A 16,854-nucleotide genomic window follows, 5' to 3' on the forward strand; every position below is an offset into this window, starting at 1 on the left:
TAAATTTTAAACAGATTCATTAAAATCAAATATCCTATTGTTGCTTATTTAAAAAAAAAAAAAAAAAATCCTGCAGTTAAAACTTCAGCTCTACTGTTGTTGTGTATGTGTATGATGTCTGACATGGTCTCGTGAAGGCCATCTCCAACATAACAGTGCATGACCCAACTATAACGCAGACGGGTATTTCCCGTCATCTGCTGACATCTTTTTTTAAACTCATCTTTCTTGTTTTTCAAGAAGTCAGTCAGCTGCCATTGTTTTTTTGGTTTTTTTTATGAAACCTCTGCAACTTCCTTGTTTGTTCTCACATTTGTTGTTTTTCTTTTCACCCCATCAGGGTGCTGTAGGGAAGAAGGGCATTAAAGGAGGAGAAGGACAAAAGGTAATTTCACCTGTTTGCAATCAGGTTGATGAAACTGTCGTTCCACGTCTCCGTTTCATTTCCTCTTCCTACACCTGTGGGATTTACTCTCTGACGAGTTTGTTCCTCTTTCTGCTTACCTTTCAGGGAAGCGTGGGTGATCATGGAGACAAAGGACAGGTTGTTACTTTGTTTAAATAAAAATGTTTCCATCGACGTCATAGAAATACAGTTTCCTGAAACAACACGGGCTCTGCTCGATGCCAGGCTTTACAAAGTCGTCTATAATACAGAATGTCTGACGCATAACACAGACGCGTAGGCATCTCACTTATTACACACTTCTTTGTAGCTTCAAATTATTCAAACTAAACGTCCAAAACAACTTTAGAGAAGGTGCAAAATACCTTTCAACTTTGAAGACAAAATACTCACAAAAATAAACAATTTGGTCTGATTTCCATAATGCATGCCTCATATTCCCATGTATTCAAATCGTTGAGGTTTTTTAAAAAAATTTTTTTATTGCAGTATACAGCGCAAATAATACAAACACCTGAACATTTTTCCATTTTCCAATACTGAAACCAAAGCCATAGTTATTTATAACTGATCAGGTCCGACTAGCAGTGAACAGCTGCTGAGGTGGGGGGATGTCAGGCCTCAAGATCTCCCAAACCAAAGTCAAAAAACGTTTCTAATGGATCTATACAAAATGTAAAGCAGCTCTCACACATTGTAAGAACAGAACGTACAAAGTGTGGACCAGTTACACTATATGTTATTTAAAGTATAAATAGTTATAATCTAAAAGGGACAATGTCGTTACTTCTTTGCTTCTTCCTCTCGGCCATCTTCTTTGACAGCGTGGACCGAAAGGCGCAGGAGGTCGTAACGGTGTCCCGGGCCCCGGTGGACCGCCCGGCATCCCGGGGACCAGAGGACAGCGTGGCGCCATCGGTGACCCGGGAGTTGAAGGCAAAGCGGGACCTAAAGGACTGCTGGGTCCATCTGTGAGTTACATCTGCATGAGTGCGGACCTTCAAAACCACAGTTCATGTTGGAATTTTAAAACCCTTTTTCTGTCAAAGGAGTTTTAAAATGAACTTTGTACTTTGATAAGATTACAACCATAAAATGAAGAAAAATCACATCAGTTTTCTTTCTTCTTTTTTTTTTTTTTTGCCCTACAGGGTCCTGGTCTGACTGATGAGCAGGTCCTGCAGCTCTGCAGAGGCGTGGTCATGGCCCAGATCTCCCAGTACGCCTCCTCAATCCAAGCTAAGTGCTCCCAGGGCTGTCCCGTCAACAACCGGACACTCATCGGGCCCCCAGGAGCCCGAGGACAAGCGGGGCCGCCAGGCAAAAGTGTAAGTCCCAGTCCTGGTTCGCAGCAGTGATGGAGAGAAAGACTCATTTCTGCTGATGTTCGGATAATAGATTTTGAACAACAAACAAAGTTTTTTTTTTTTTTTTTTTAAAAGAACAATGAAATGTCAGTTTTCAGCTATTTTACCTTCGAGGGACCCTGTTGTAAGTTATCTGTAAGATTTTGCAAAATATGAAGCTTGTTATAATACCATAGATAAATTAAATTCTGCTTTTTGAAATGTACTCTATTTCTCCTCAAACTTTATATAACAATGTCATCTTGCGCTGCATCTCAGACGAGATCATGAGAACTCTGAAGCCGTTGTTGTCATATCATGAGGATATCTGAACATAAGTTGCTCTGTGATTTCATATCCTTAAACTTTGTGTAAAAAGGCTGAATTTCATGAATAATTTACCATCATTTCTGCCTCCATCTATCAGGGTAAAGCAGGAAAAGCAGGAACAAAAGGATCCAGAGGTGTTCAAGGCGACAGAGGACTGGATGGACAGGAGGGAGCGCTGGGTGACGGAGGTGAGATCATCTTTTCAAACCTCACTCATAATGACGTATAAAATTGTAAAATAAGTCTCCACGTAAATGACCTTACATTTGGGAATTCTTATTGTTCCTATCTGTTAATATGAATGGATTTTTATTTCCTGTAAGTCCCAAACTTTCCTACACGATGTTTTTGTTTTTCTTAACAGGTCAGAAGGGAGGTAAAGGCACTGCAGGAGATTCAGGTAAAGGCCTGCCGGGACCCGACGGACCACAAGGACTCAGAGGTATGACGCTGTTCCTCTCCCCGCAGTCAGTCATTTAGAAGATTCATAATGAAAACATAACTTTGACTTTAGTGAGCTTCTGTTTGCTTCTCTAATTAGGGTATAAAATTCACGTAACCTTAATTCAGAGGGACATTTTCTGCCAGGCTCTCCACTTGTATTTGATACCGTTTCCTCCCTTAATAAGGGGCCAGGATTTCTAATAATTATTGTACCATCTTATAAATGTTATAATTACCTCTCCCAGGTTTTCCGGGTCACCCAGGAGAACCCAAAAATGGCATGGAGGGTCCCCGCGGGCCTGGTGGCTTCCCCGGTCCGATGGGCATATCTGGAACGATTGGGAACGCAGGCGTGCCGGGATTTTGCGAGGCGCGGGACTGCAGCATTCACGCGCCGGTGATGCGCAAAGAGCAGGGTCTAGTGAAAAGACCTGGGAGTTCAAAAATCTGAACCTGAACACGGGCGGCAAGGACCGCTATGAGTCTCTGAGAATCACCTGGTCACGGTTCATCTCAATACTAGAAGAGGAACTGGGTTTAAATGGCGCAAAAAAATATTTTATATACATTCATGACAACGGTTTGTTTAAAAGCTGTGATGAAAATGTCAGCGGATTAAGTATAGTACCGTGTGGCGCTCCGCTGAGAAATGTTGAACTCCGTGTTGGAATCAAACCAACAAAAAACGCCCACCTGAGCCACACAAGGCTTCAAGTGAACGTCATACTTCATAAATATCCAAATTCTGCTACGATTTTTACTGGGAATATTTCAGTTTAATGTGTTATGACTTGATAAAACAATAGTCAATTATTCCCCACTGATTACTTCCTTCGGTTTAGTTTTTTTCTTTTCTCTGGTACCCAAAGTATAAATAAATATATAATGCTATGTAAATATTTTGTAAAGATTCTCAAATACATGTACTGTGCTCTGAAACATGTTTCAGATAAACTGATGTATTTTTAATGAGTCTTCAGTTTTTCGGTCATCCCATTTTTAAAATTGGTTATGCTTTTGATTGGGAAAATTATTCTCAAAAATAATCACAGAAATAGCTTGGTTTCAGATCGATAAATTTTCACCGTTATCTGATTTGAATAGAAAATAAACTAAACGACAACTAGTTGACAGAAACAAATTACTCAGATTATTGCAGGCATGGATACCAAGAACACAAAGATTTGACTGCAGGACTTTGTTCTTGGAAATTATCAAGACATATACTGTATAAATGCAAGCAGATGCATTTTTATCTAGTTTGTTGAAAATTTAAGAAAATAAATTCCAGTTAAAAGTAAAACTCTGTGTGGCTGAAAAGACACATTCACAGTAACTTTAAATTTTGTAATGTTCAAAACACGGAGCTTTAAAATTAATGTGACACGAGGAGGAGAGGATAGAAAATTATGATCAACTACTGTATTTATTACAAATGCAATTTAGCTCAAAATGGTATAAAGAGCAGAGTTCATACTTTTTTTTCAAAATAAATCTGAAAGTTCTCAGTAGCAACAGATGTTGTGTATTTAAGGTGACATTAAAAAAAAAAAAATCTCCTTCACTAAAAAAATAAGTTAAAACAATTTTTCAGCACAACAAACTGTGCAAAAAGCCTCCTGAGAAACATGCTAACTGTTGTCATGATTGTCACTGACGCCATTCCTGTTATAAAATTATTGCATCTGCTACATCTGGATTAAAATTCTACCAACATACACAAATAAAAACACATTTTAATATTCATGGGTTTAAATTTGTGTTTTTACAAAAAAAATATTAACGTTTTACTGCTAAATTAATCACCAAACAACAAGCAAGAATCTTTATTTCGATAAATTAGACAGAATTCAGAGTAGATTTTTTTTTTTCTTTTTAAACAGTTTATTTTTCCTAACTTTAAATAAGTTACATGACCAGTGTGGAATATAGATCTGCTTAGTGCATATGAGGGCTCATATGTTGTACACTAATACAATATAATTTTGGTTGACTTCCACCAAAATGTTATGTGTATTGATGTATCTTTTGTTGGTTGGTGGAGGTGGGGGTTGTCTTCCTTCACCCCCTGGAGTCCTCCAGACAGCCGTCTGATAATACCTCAAAGAACAACTGTATGTGACCCCACAGGTTGCAGACCTCCTACTGTGACCTTTTGGTTTGGCCAAGCAGTATCACTCACATTTACATACACAGCCTTTTGTCTACACCTTAAGATTGGTAGTGATGGTACGACCTATATGTAAGTAATATGATATGATATATATATATGTGTTGTATTGTTGTAAACATATCCTAGCACAGAAGCACAAAATACATACTGACTGTAAGCATTGTAGAACACATTGCTTATGCAGGAACTTATCACGTCGGGGTCACAGTAGGGTGCAACTCACTATCAGATCAAAAGGGGGATGTGGTTCAAACTGAGGACAGTGGAAAAGTACTGAGACAAACATACTATGCAAATGTTCCCGCCACAACGTAGGTAACGCCTCTTCCTATAGGTAGGTAGGTAGGTATATACTTTATTAATCCCCGAGGGGAATTTTTTTTCGCCACAGCAGCATACATACAGGAGCAATAATAGAAACAATAGAATAAAATAATAATAGAATAGAATAATATAACAGAAAAGCAACAAAATAAAAAATATAAATATAAAATATAAAATGCACAGTACATACAGTATATATACAGTACATTAAATATCTATATATATTATATACAACAAACCAATAAACACAGTCAACATATATATATATATACATACGGTACAGTATATATCTATATATATAATTTACATATAATATACAAGCAACCAAGAAACACAGTCAACAGTGTAGTATAGTATAAGTGTATGTGCCGGAAAGGGGAGGTCAGACTCCAACAAAGAGACCTCAGGTTGATGTTGGGCTCTCCAAGATGTCTTGTATGCTATGCAAGATATCTTGTAAACTACGCTTAATAAAAATCAACTGAGACCGGTAAATGCCTAAAGACTGCTTCTATCAACGGACTCGGGGAAAACAATTGGGGACAACAATTTGAGATACAACACCAGAAGAATTGCACAAGAGTTTTGGTCCTTAATGTATTTGAAATAACACTAATAAAGCATACACAGACAGACTGTCTTGCAATGGGGGGTGATACAAAAGATTCATGATTACACATATTCACATTATTCATAATAAAGATTTAAAAATCATAAAACAGTACAGCGATATGAAGTTGTGCTTGGTTAGGTTTGTTCAGGTAGGTTTTTTTTTCAGTTTTTTTTGCCAGTTTTGTTGGAGGAAAGTAAAACTGACCACAGTAAAAAAATAAAAAAAATAAAAAATAAACAACCAAAAGCCAACATTACAGATTTGTTCTGTAATAACAGTTATTACAGATAACAGATCTGTTTTGTTCCTTCAGTAGAGCTTTCCAATGCTTTTGATTAGAGTATTGCTGTTATTATCACCCGCCAGTGTTGAAACGAGCGTACAGTACCTCAATAAAGGTCACATAACTTAATAGCTTAATGCCAGATGATTTTTAAAAGATGAGAGATAATCATGAGGCGAAAAAGAGCATCATTAGAGCTTTAATTCCTGAATTAAATTATTATATATTATATATATTATTAAATTATTGATAAGTGACAGCAAGAGATTTAAAGTGGAAACGTGGACTCGTCGGCAAGGTGATTCAACTGGTCTGGGGTATAACCAGTTCAAGAACCAGAACTTTTTGGTGGAAGAGCTGGATTTAAGTACCTTACATTCAGTGTTGATTTGGGGAATTTATCAGTCAATGGTGTCATCCACTGGCTGTGTACCAATAGCATCAGCTATCTACAGGGTGGATTGTAGATTAATTTAAAAAAAATTCTCAATCACTTGTTTAGTCTAAATACTGTTAGAAAATATTGTAAAAGTTTAGAACTTAGAAAGTTCAAGTATTTTTTTTTTTTAAACAGCCTAAACTATTAATGAAATTCATTCAATTCTGGCCTAAAGCTGGCAGTAAATAACAATTATTTTCATCAATTGCAGGTTAATTTCACCAATCTGCCAGAGTTTTCAATTACTCTTTTGTCTGTTAACGGTCAAAAAATGTTTTAAATGTCAATAATGTAAATAAGCAGCAAGTATTAACATCTCAAGAGCTAAAAGTTGAAGTGTTAAAGTAAATTTAAGCATTAACTTGGTAAAGAGAACATAGTTCCACATCCATTAGCACCTCAGGTATCATCAGTTTAATACAAAGTAGAGTGGAAATTAATATTACTTGAGTATCTGCTTCGTACCTCTGTGTTGTTACAGAACTAATACAATTTGGTTTGCCGGCCGAGATCAACGAGAAAAAGCAGCGTAAAAAGTAAAGCAGCTTCAATGTTCATTTTAGTTTTATAGTCTTGTGACTTTTTTTTTTTAGTTTAATCTGTTTTGGGACGTTTGTAAACTACCAGTGAGATTCTTCTTCTGGTCTGGTTCTACCGGTATCCTCTTGACTCAACGTCCAATTAAACCCCAGATGCTCTTTTCTGCTCCGACATTCTCTGACCTTCCTTCAAGTACATTCAGGTTACAGTGGGACTGATGCTGTTGTTAATATAAAATGTGGTACCACATGTTCCTTCCTTCATTCATTCATTCATTCATTCATTTTATATCAGTGGCACATTTTTCTGATCGAAAACAAACTAATCACTCCAATGTGTTCCCTCATGCCCTGAATTTATAGCACCACATCGAAATGTGAGAAGTAGGACTTCTTTGGCAGGTAATCTGTTAACAATGAACACCAGCTAACCATGATACCTCAGTTGGTTTGTAAACATTAAATTTACAAAGCATCTTTATGTAAACACTTTATTATTACTCCCTACAATCCTATTATACTAAAACGATAATACTACAATACCCATAAGCTTCAGCTGCTATTGTTTTGGGGAAGGTAGATATTTTCTAGCATTGCTGATCTTCATTAACTCCACAGTGGATTTCACTATAAAAAAAATAAAAAAAAATTCTTCCTAACTGTTGGTTTGATCCAGCTGAGTCGATCTGAGGTAAATGTCATTTATTTGGTGTGAACTCTGAGGGCTGTATTTACCCACTGTTCTGGCTCACATGTTGATTAGTGTGTTAAAACTGACTTGTAAATGTATTTGAATCAATTCATTGGTATTAAAAGTTGTCGATAGTACCTCAAACATTCTATATCAAAGTTAAAAAAAGTGTCATAAAATGAAATATCGAATTTAATTAAATATTTAAATTCAATTAAATTCAATATTTTCATTCAATTCAATATCAAAATGGAGCGTAGGTGGTGGGATTAGCAGATAGCAGTTTGACGTTTGAGATATTTTGTACACATAAATAGTGAATGACTTGACTTGCAGAATAATTGTTAATAAAGTGGGTTTCTTAAATACGGCCCTGAGAGAGACACACGAGTGAAAATATATTGAAAGAAAGTGACAATAAAAGACTGGTGTGCATGGAAGTGCATAGGTTTGATAAATATTGTAGATGCTCTATACTAATAAAAGATAATATGAAATATGGAATCTAAAAACATCTACGTCGGTTAAAGTGCAAAGAGTAGCGAGGAAAAATGTAGACAGTCCCTTTACGAAGGCAACCGAAGGTTAATTGCACAGTAAAGAGCCGTTAGACATCACCAGCTGAAGAAGACGACGACTCAGCACGTCACCTCACTAACAATCCACCGACCACCACAGCCAGCAGAGTTACACCATCGAAGACTGCAAGGGCAATGAAGAATAACAAAGTTAGCGCAGCAGCGGGGTCAGACTTTTACTTCCCATAAAATTAAAGAATCATTTCATCCTCAACTGTAGAGACAGATGCTGACACAGCATTAGTCTCAAAGTATAACCCAACACCTATTGGACTGTTGGGAAATTTGACATGTTAACATGAATTAAAAGCGTGTTTTTACCCTAACGGGACTCACCTTTAGAATACGCACGAGAGCACGCCAGGGCAGCGTAGTTGGTGTTTTCCTCTCTGATCATACCCGTCTCCTCCTGTGAACAGATGAGTGACAATAAGATCCCAATTGAAGAGTTTATACGACTTCACGTGATGCGATTCTCTCCCGAAGATGGGGGCTGAGTTAGTTTCAATATTAAAAAGTGGGTGACATACATCGGTGCAGGTGCTGATAGCATATACGGTCAGACATTCACCCAGGAACATCTGGCCATTTTCGATCTTCTGGCACGGAGCTTCGCACTGTTCATCGTGCTCATCGGTGTAGCTGGCGATGGGCTGTGAGAACAAACAAAACGCAAAACAAAGTTACTTTACGAACATTTAACGAAACTACTGGTTCCTTTGCGGGTACCCCTAAAATAAGTTATTTTTAAAGGTCACATATTTTTCACTTTTCTAGCGATTTATTTGCAGTGTTGATATCCACAAGAAGATTTTTTTTTGTGTTTGTTTGTTTGTTTGTTTTAACCATCTCAACGTAGTTTTTCATCTCGTCTCTGCAGGTTTTCTCTGGAGCTCTAAGAACAGGCGGGTTTTGTGTCTTTAACATGTCTATCAATGACCCTTACTTCTGGTTGACTGTGTGAGTGTCACGCAACAGGTCAAATGAAGGGCATTAAACAGTCGGCTTGTCAGAAACGGGTGTGCTTGCTGCAGTAGGAATTTTACAAAGTGAGATGGTAATAGGAGTTCACTATATAGAGAATAGGGATTGATTTAGGAGACCGTCTAAATGCTAATGGTAGCGTGGTAAAATGCTCAAAATAATGCTTCATTAACAGTCTGATAGTTAGCAGGTTCACCAGTGTAGTTTAGTGTGTTAGCATGCGGCCAGTAAGCACTAACAGTTCAGAGTGAGGCTGATGGGAATGTCATGAGTTTTCGCAGGTGTTTGGGTATAAAACCGAGCACCAGACAAATTACAATTTTGAATCGCGATTATTAAGCAAAAGGAAACGTTAGGAGTTCACTAAAGTCGGCAAGGATCATCCTCTGGGGAACGTAAGTGTCGGTATGAAATTTCATGACAATCGATAAGACAGTTATTGAGATATTTTAGTTTGTTTTACCGAAGTGGAGACCCGATCAACTGATATTATGGCCAACATTTTTTAATAAAAACAAATTTTAAGGGAACTCTCAGTGAAATATAACCACGCAGGTTTAATTATGAGATCATTTTACACAGTCAACAGTACAATAACACTGTTGACTGTGTTTCTTGGCTGCTTGTATATTGTATGTATATTATATATATATATATATGTTGACTGTGTTTATTGGTTTGTTGTATATAATATATATAGATATTTAATGTACTGTATATATACTGTATGTACTGTGCATTTTATATTTTATTGCTTTTCTATTCTATTATTCTATTCTATTATTATTTTATTCTATTGTTTCTATTATTGCTCCTGTATGTATGCTGCTGTGGCGAAAAAATTTCCCCTCGGGGATTAATAAAGTATATACCTACCTACCTACCTACCATTTTAGCTCATGTCAAAAGAAATGAACGAAAGAAGTTTGCTTTTAATTTGGGAAAACAAAGGGTAGTCTGGTAAGCAGGTCAAGTTTCTTTCCTTTTACGTGTCATCGAACTTTTCATGGAAAAAAAAAAAAAAAAAATCACAGCTGAAACATAAACTGTCAGTCGTCACATTTTACTGGCGTCGAAACAGAGCTCTATGTATGGACTTTGGGTTATTTCATACCATGTTATTGGCACTCCAGGTGATTTCACAGTCAGAGAGAGAGAGAGAGAGAGAGAGAGAGGAGAGAGAGAGAGAGAGAGAGAGAGAGAGAGAGAGAGAGAGAGAGAGAGAGAGAGAGAGAGAGAGAGAGAGAGAGAGAGAGAGAGAGAGAGAGAGAGAGAGAGAGAGAGAGAGAGAGAGAGAGAGAGAGAGAGAGAGAGAGAGAGAGAGAGAGAGAGAGAGAGAGAGAGAGAGAGAGAGAGAGAGAGAGAGAGAGAGAGAGAGAGAGAGAGAGAGAGAGAGAGAGAGAGAGAGAGAGAGAGAGAGAGAGAGAGAGAGAGAGAGAGAGAGAGAGAGAGAGAGAGAGAGAGAGAGAGAGAGAGAGAGAGAGAGAGAGAGAGAGAGAGAGAGAGAGAGAGAGAGAGAGAGAGAGAGAGAGAGAGAGAGAGAGAGAGAGAGAGAGAGAGAGAGAGAGAGAGAGAGAGAGAAAAAAAAAAAAAAAAAAAAAAAAAAAAAAAAAAAAAAAAAAAAAAAAAAAAAAAAAAAAAAAAAAAAAAAAAAAAAAAAAAAAAGAGAGAGAGAGAGAGAGAGAGAGAGAGAGAGAGAGAGAGAGAGAGAGAGAGAGAGAGAGAGAGAGAGAGAGAGAGAGAGAGAGAGAGAGAGAGAGAGAGAGAGAGAGAGAGAGAGAGAGAGAGAGAGAGAGAGAGAGAGAGAGAGAGAGAGAGAGAGAGAGAGAGAGAGAGAGAGAGAGAGAGAGAGAGAGAGAGAGAGAGAGAGAGAGAGAGAGAGAGAGAGAGAGAGAGAGAGAGAGAGAGAGAGAGAGAGAGAGAGAGAGAGAGAGAGAGAGAGAGAGAGAGAGAGAGAGAGAGAGGAGAGAGAGAGAGAGAGAGAGAGAGAGAGAGAGAGAGAGAGAGAGAGAGAGAGAGAGAGAGAGAGAGAGAGAGAGAGAGAGAGAGAGAGAGAGAGAGAGAGAGAGAGAGAGAGAGAGAGAGAGAGAGAGAGAGAGAGAGAGAGAGAGAGAGAGAGAGAGAGAGAGAGAGAGAGAGAGAGAGAGGGGTCGAACTTGAGTGTAGAGGGCCTATCACAGCAGGAAAATGAGGCGTTGTGCTCCGTCACCTCGGCGCTGCTCCTCGCACATCCCCCCAAAACTGGAAAAATGCAAAGAAGAGATGTTTTGGATGTTAAAAACCCCTTTTTAGCTTCTGTTTACTTCTCCCTGCCTCATGTTATTTCTCTGAGATCCGGGCAGCGATTGTGTCAAATTCTCTCTCTTTGGAAAAACCTGTCAAATCTAAATATCTGTGCTCCAGAATCTGCTTTTATCTTTCACATCTTTTTGGGACTCCACCTGGACCTTTGGCAAGATTCAGTTCTTTATTTTTGTTTTGTGGAAGATTTACAAGTGTAACTACCACCGGGAACAGTGATGAAACAGCACTTCCTGGAATTTTCAAGTAACAGCATCTACTTCCTCTTGGAAATTACCTCTTGTAGGAAACCTAGGGGAGTCCCGAGGGCCAGCTTTTACTTTCACCATGTTATGAAACTAAACTAAATGTTATTTTTGTTATGATGTAAGAAAAGCCTATTATTACCAAGTATCAACATTAGCTTGAGGCACCTTAAATAGTAAACATTGGTGAAGTAATTTTAAATAACCTTTCAAGACAGGTTTTCTGCTATTTTTCCACACGTTTACCAAAAGCAATATGAAAATCTATCGATTTAACGCAAATCTATCTCCCTGCCTTGTCTTTACGGAGAGAAAACACGCTTCGAATATATTTCCTAAATCTGCAGGACCCCGTTTTTTAATTCGGCACACACGCATCGTCCATCTGATACATACGATACATGTCATACGTAATGACGCAGATATAACAGACACTTCAAAAGTTTTAAACTTACTCACTTAAAACGAGGATCGACGAGAAAATCATGGTGCAAAAGTTTTAATGACGAAGACAGCAACGTATGTTGCGGTGAAGGTTAATCGGTTCAGATTAATTAATTATCCGCGTGGTGTAAACCGACTAATTTACTCAGCAGAAACAGCCGGCGTGCGTAAACTGTGCGAATGAAATGACTATTTCTGGTTTGGGCGGAGTTCCCGTTCAGACAAAATAAAAGGAAGTGGACTTGCAGTTAGTCGGGTTCAGAGTATAAAATACGGAGACAACTCGTTCAAAACTGTCCAAACCTTCTTCGTCCTCCTTCTCCGTCACCGTCATGATGACACCGCCGAACTTTCTCAACACGGCTCTGCTGTTATTATTGTGTAAGTGTTTTTTTGTATTACTGCATTTATTTTGTTTTTTTGTTTGTTTGTTTTGTTTAGTCCCAGTTAACGTTTTATGAACTAATACTAAATACGGGATTCTGCTTACTGCATTCATTTTTGCGCCATTTCTATCGAAAAACTGAAAACCTAAATGATGGGATTGTATTGTTCTCCAGGTGTGGACTTCTCTGTGGGGCTGGCTGTCCGCGAGCACGTCCCGCGGGTCAAAACCGTCCAAGGTGAGGACGGACGTCTCGAGTGCACCGCTGAAGTCAAACCCGGTGTCCGGTACCGAACAGTGAGGTGGTACAAGGTAAACAAAGCCATGTTCTTCAGTTGTCAAAAGGCAGTAAGGGGATTTTATGAAGGCTGAGCCCACAGGGAAAAACCGAACAACACGTTTCACTTAAGTTACTTTCACTTTTGATTCCTCACAATTCATGTTACTTTTTATAATCCAAGATTTTTTTGTTTGAAGCCTATTAGAAGTCCAGCAGTGCAATGAGAACATGTAAATACTGAAGGAAACTACCTGCGCCTTAATGTGCTTTAAGTAAGCCAATGTAAACTGTATTCTGGTCAGAAATTAGATCAATGATCATAATGCAGTCTTCAATCTAACTTTTTTTTTTTTTTAATTTGTGGAGCAGCTTTCAAAATGACTGCAGAGTGTTCTACAATAGATAAATGGTGACAATTTCCATTACTTTTTCAACACAAATATATGTAGGTTTTCGTTGAAAAATAGACAAACAGTCCAAAAAACAAAAATATTGAACTCACAGACGAGTGCAAACACAGAGAAACAGCAATTCTTGAAGTTTGACAAGCTGAACCAGAGATTATTTGTCATAATTCATTCGTGAATGACTTTCAAATCACAATAATTTTCATTAGCAATGAATTATGTCATGTGGTTCTGATCCATCCTTCTGTTGCATAACTCTTAACACTGTACCGATGATTGCAGATCCAAAGTAACCCGTCGCCCCTCATCAACGGCCTCGTGGTCAGAGACCTGCTCAACGGTAAGACGAAATGGCACTTCGGCTTGAAGAGGGACGTCCAGTTTCTGGGCGAGTCGCGCAACATCATCCTGTCCAACTTGACGTGCAGCGACAGCGCCGTTTACAAATGTTTCCTGGCAGCGCCGGTGGGAGAGCAGAACCGCGAGGGACAGATTCTCCTCACCGTGACAGGTAGAACTCAAAAGGTCCACTCGAGGCTTCTCCGAAGGGTTTTTGTCTCATTCGGATTCTGCGAGCAGATTGTTCAAACTTCCTCCCACGCTCACGGATGAATCGGGGAACTTCCCGACCTTCCCGAGTCCAATGTCATAACAAAACAGGGATCTTTGGCTCAAGGCATTAAGTGCTGCAGTCATCAGTCACGCCCGTTGTTTTTTTTAAGCACAAACAACTTCTGAATGGAGCAGCGTTTTTTTTTGTTTGTTTCCTTTTTATTTATTTACAGCCAAACCTACTTTAGAATAATGAGATGGAAGTATTTTTTTTAGTGTCTTTTTGGAAAACGAGAGTCTTCAGCCAAACTAGCAGCTTTAGGGCTGTACTTAAACCACAGAGGTGCTTTGAGCTAAATGCCGACATCAGCATGCCAAGATGCTCGCTGTGACAAAACTAAAACGCTGATGTTTAGCAAGTCCGCCCTGTTTCCCATCTCGGTTTAGTGCTGAGCACAAAGTACGGATGTGGCTGACGGGAACGTTATTAGTTTTGCAGGTATTTCTGTATAAAGTGCTCAATGAATAATGATTTTGGCCCGATGGTGACGGGTCAGAGGATCACAATAGACGTTACCGGTCATCCTGAAAGGGACAAGTCAAATTTCATAATATTTTAGTCTGCACTTCAAATATTGGCGACACCGCAGCGCTGGAGGGAAAGTCTGTCTGGGCATCATCCAAACTCATCTTGATACATCCTCTGGGGACCATGAACGTCCCGTACAAAACAGAACAGCAATCCGTCTGATAGTTGTGCCGTCTGCTTCTTCGGTTTGTTTTACACCTTTGCTCAACTTATTCTGAGTAAATGTTGTCCAGACTTAATAACTTTTTTTTTTTTCTTAAGATTGCGTCAGCATTTTCGAGACTAAAAGTGTCTCAACTTGTCTGAAACTAAAGGCTTTAAAATGTAGAAGTTCATTCGATGAGCTCTGACCACACAGTTCCTAAATTCACACTTGAGTAACATGTGATTTCTATTTTTATTTCCAGACTGTCCTGTCAAAACCACAGTGAGTCTGACCTCAGATACTTGCATGGTTATTGTCGCCACCGGAGGGCTGGTGCTAGCACTCCTGTTTTTCCTAATAAGCCATGTAAGCAATGGATAACGCTGACACACACACACACACACACCCACACACACTGTGGTTTGTGAGGATGTTCCATGACATCATTTACATGGTTTCATGTAACACAGCGTCTATAAGAACCTGACGTAAATGGACCTACATAATGATAATTTGTTGGACTTTATCCTTGAAGCTTTGTGTACGCAGTTGGTTCATTTCTAATCTACGTGTGTTTCCTTTTGTCCACAACGCAGAAATGTTTGATGAACACCCTCGGACAAAGAAACAAGACAATAGAAAAAGAGACTTTATTGCACGCAGCGCTCAAACCGCTCACTAAAAAGGACTTGATGTTGATCTATACTCTGGGTCCCAAAACCAAAACATCCGCCATGAAGCATATCTTGGTTTAAAGACAAATTTAGAAGAGAGAGAGTTCATTACTGCACTGGATGACTCGGGATTTCATCGGAAACCGTCAATCACGATCAAAGACTGCCAACAAATGATGCCTTTAAGATGTCGACTGAGGACGATCAGCAGCTTGCAGGAGTTAAATATGGAAGATGGACAGTCATCACACCGGTCAAACAGGACGTGAAGCCGGCGCCCAATCCGCAGAGGAGGAGTCACCACACGGCTGTGGGTCAGGAGGCACAGCGTGGTGACGCAGGTGCCTCCCGGTCGCATGTCGAGGTGCCTTTGGGCAAGGCAGCAAGATACCATGTGGAAAGGTAGCTTGCTCGCTGCTGGTTTGTCAGCTTGTGTAGTGTTGCATTAGTGCGCGATGAGCTGCTGGTCTCTCGTTAAAACATCAACTAGGACTAGATGTGTTGAAGTGAGCAACTGGGAATGTTATTTCTTTGAAAAAATGTCAAATGTGCATTTTTTTCTTTCAGAATTAACATTGTCTTGCTTTAAGGCCATTTTTTTTTTAAATTATTGGTACTTATTCAGCTTTATTGAGTCTAAACAAATTCCCCACTTAAATGATTTTCATTTCAGCGGACATGAGATAGAAGCTCACTTTGCCTGTGTTGCTTATCCCATCATTGCACACAGCATGTTGTACTCGCAGCACTTTCTTTTATGTTTTATTTCAAAAATTCGTCCAGTTTCTGACCCCTCATCCTGTTGTCATAAATAAACAAAGAAGTGACGGAGGGTGAAATTACAATCTTAGTTCAGAGTTAAGAGTGCAGTATTCAGTATGGACTGATAAAGGAATAGACGAAAAGGTTTGAAGGGGACGGAGGCAGTGGATGCCTGCGACAACCTCATCTTCAGAAAAGTGTGTGGTTTCATATTAACGGTGTCTTGTATATGTAGTGTACATATAACATATAACAGGATTATTAATGCATCAGACACTCTGTCTCGACATTGTAGAGAAATATCTTCTTCGATTCGATCTCAATTCCTGCAGAATCTGCAAAATACTTTTTTCTTTTATTTGTGAAAAATATAAGAAAAGACACTGATCATTCCTCATTTAAATAATACCCATGGTAGCAGTTCAGACAGATGTATTTATGGATTGACCATAAGAAAAATAAAGGTCCCTTTCATCTATGCTAACAACGTCACAATGTCCTATATTTCAAATTGAAAAAGATTTCTCTTTTATCGGAAATGTCTGGAGTCTGTCTTTCCCGTATTTACGTACAAAAAGTACCGATGTACCTTTCGTTGTTCAGTTGTCGTGGCCGAGTGGTTAAGGCGATGGACTAGAAATCCATTGGGGTCTCCCCGCGCAGGTTCGAATCCTGCCGACAACGATTTTTAAATTTTTATTATTATTTTTTTTTTAATCTTAAACATTTACTGTCTTTTATCCTTACTTAACTAAACTTTGTGTAAAAGTGCCAGCGGAAACTTTGTGTAAAAGTGCCAGCGTGTTTGTTGTACTTATGTTAAACGAGGTCTCTTTCCAATGTGACGCGAACGGGAATTACATATGACACTACTTTCTGTAAATTTCAAAATAAAGTTGTAGTATTTTTTTTAATAAAAA

General features: G+C 38.8%; 2 protein-coding genes and 1 non-coding gene across 4 annotated transcripts in view; all 3 read left to right on the forward strand.

The window, feature by feature from the left end:
• LOC138633587 (collagen alpha-2(IX) chain) overlaps positions 1-4,229 on the forward strand; it is a 24,002-nt gene extending 19,773 nt beyond the window's left edge. For both annotated transcript variants that reach the window (XM_069719924.1, XM_069719925.1), the window contains 7 exons: positions 341-385; positions 512-544; positions 1,231-1,377; positions 1,558-1,734; positions 2,180-2,270; positions 2,447-2,524; positions 2,772-4,229. In XM_069719924.1, coding sequence (XP_069576025.1) covers positions 341-385; positions 512-544; positions 1,231-1,377; positions 1,558-1,734; positions 2,180-2,270; positions 2,447-2,524; positions 2,772-2,977 — 777 coding nt within the window. In that variant the 3' untranslated portion in view covers positions 2,978-4,229. The remainder of the gene's footprint in view (positions 1-340; positions 386-511; positions 545-1,230; positions 1,378-1,557; positions 1,735-2,179; positions 2,271-2,446; positions 2,525-2,771) is intronic.
• Positions 4,230-12,418: 8,189 nt separating this feature from the next.
• Positions 12,419-16,703, forward strand: cd83 (CD83 molecule). Its single transcript, XM_069719923.1, has 5 exons — positions 12,419-12,521; positions 12,701-12,837; positions 13,495-13,723; positions 14,761-14,864; positions 15,095-16,703. Exons 1-5 carry the CDS (start codon positions 12,473-12,475, stop codon positions 15,251-15,253), a joined length of 678 nt encoding a protein of 225 aa, XP_069576024.1. The 5' UTR covers positions 12,419-12,472; the 3' UTR covers positions 15,254-16,703.
• Positions 16,537-16,618, forward strand: trnas-aga (transfer RNA serine (anticodon AGA)). The gene has a single exon. It is a non-coding gene; the product is annotated as a tRNA-Ser (tRNA).
• Positions 16,704-16,854: the final 151 nt, after the last annotated feature.

This window comes from Brachyistius frenatus, unplaced genomic scaffold (assembly GCF_029030835.1).
Source record: "Brachyistius frenatus isolate BFR_SWC_R1_liver_20210118 unplaced genomic scaffold, ASM2903083v1 Contig_227, whole genome shotgun sequence".
Taxonomy (NCBI): Eukaryota; Metazoa; Chordata; class Actinopteri; family Embiotocidae; genus Brachyistius; species Brachyistius frenatus.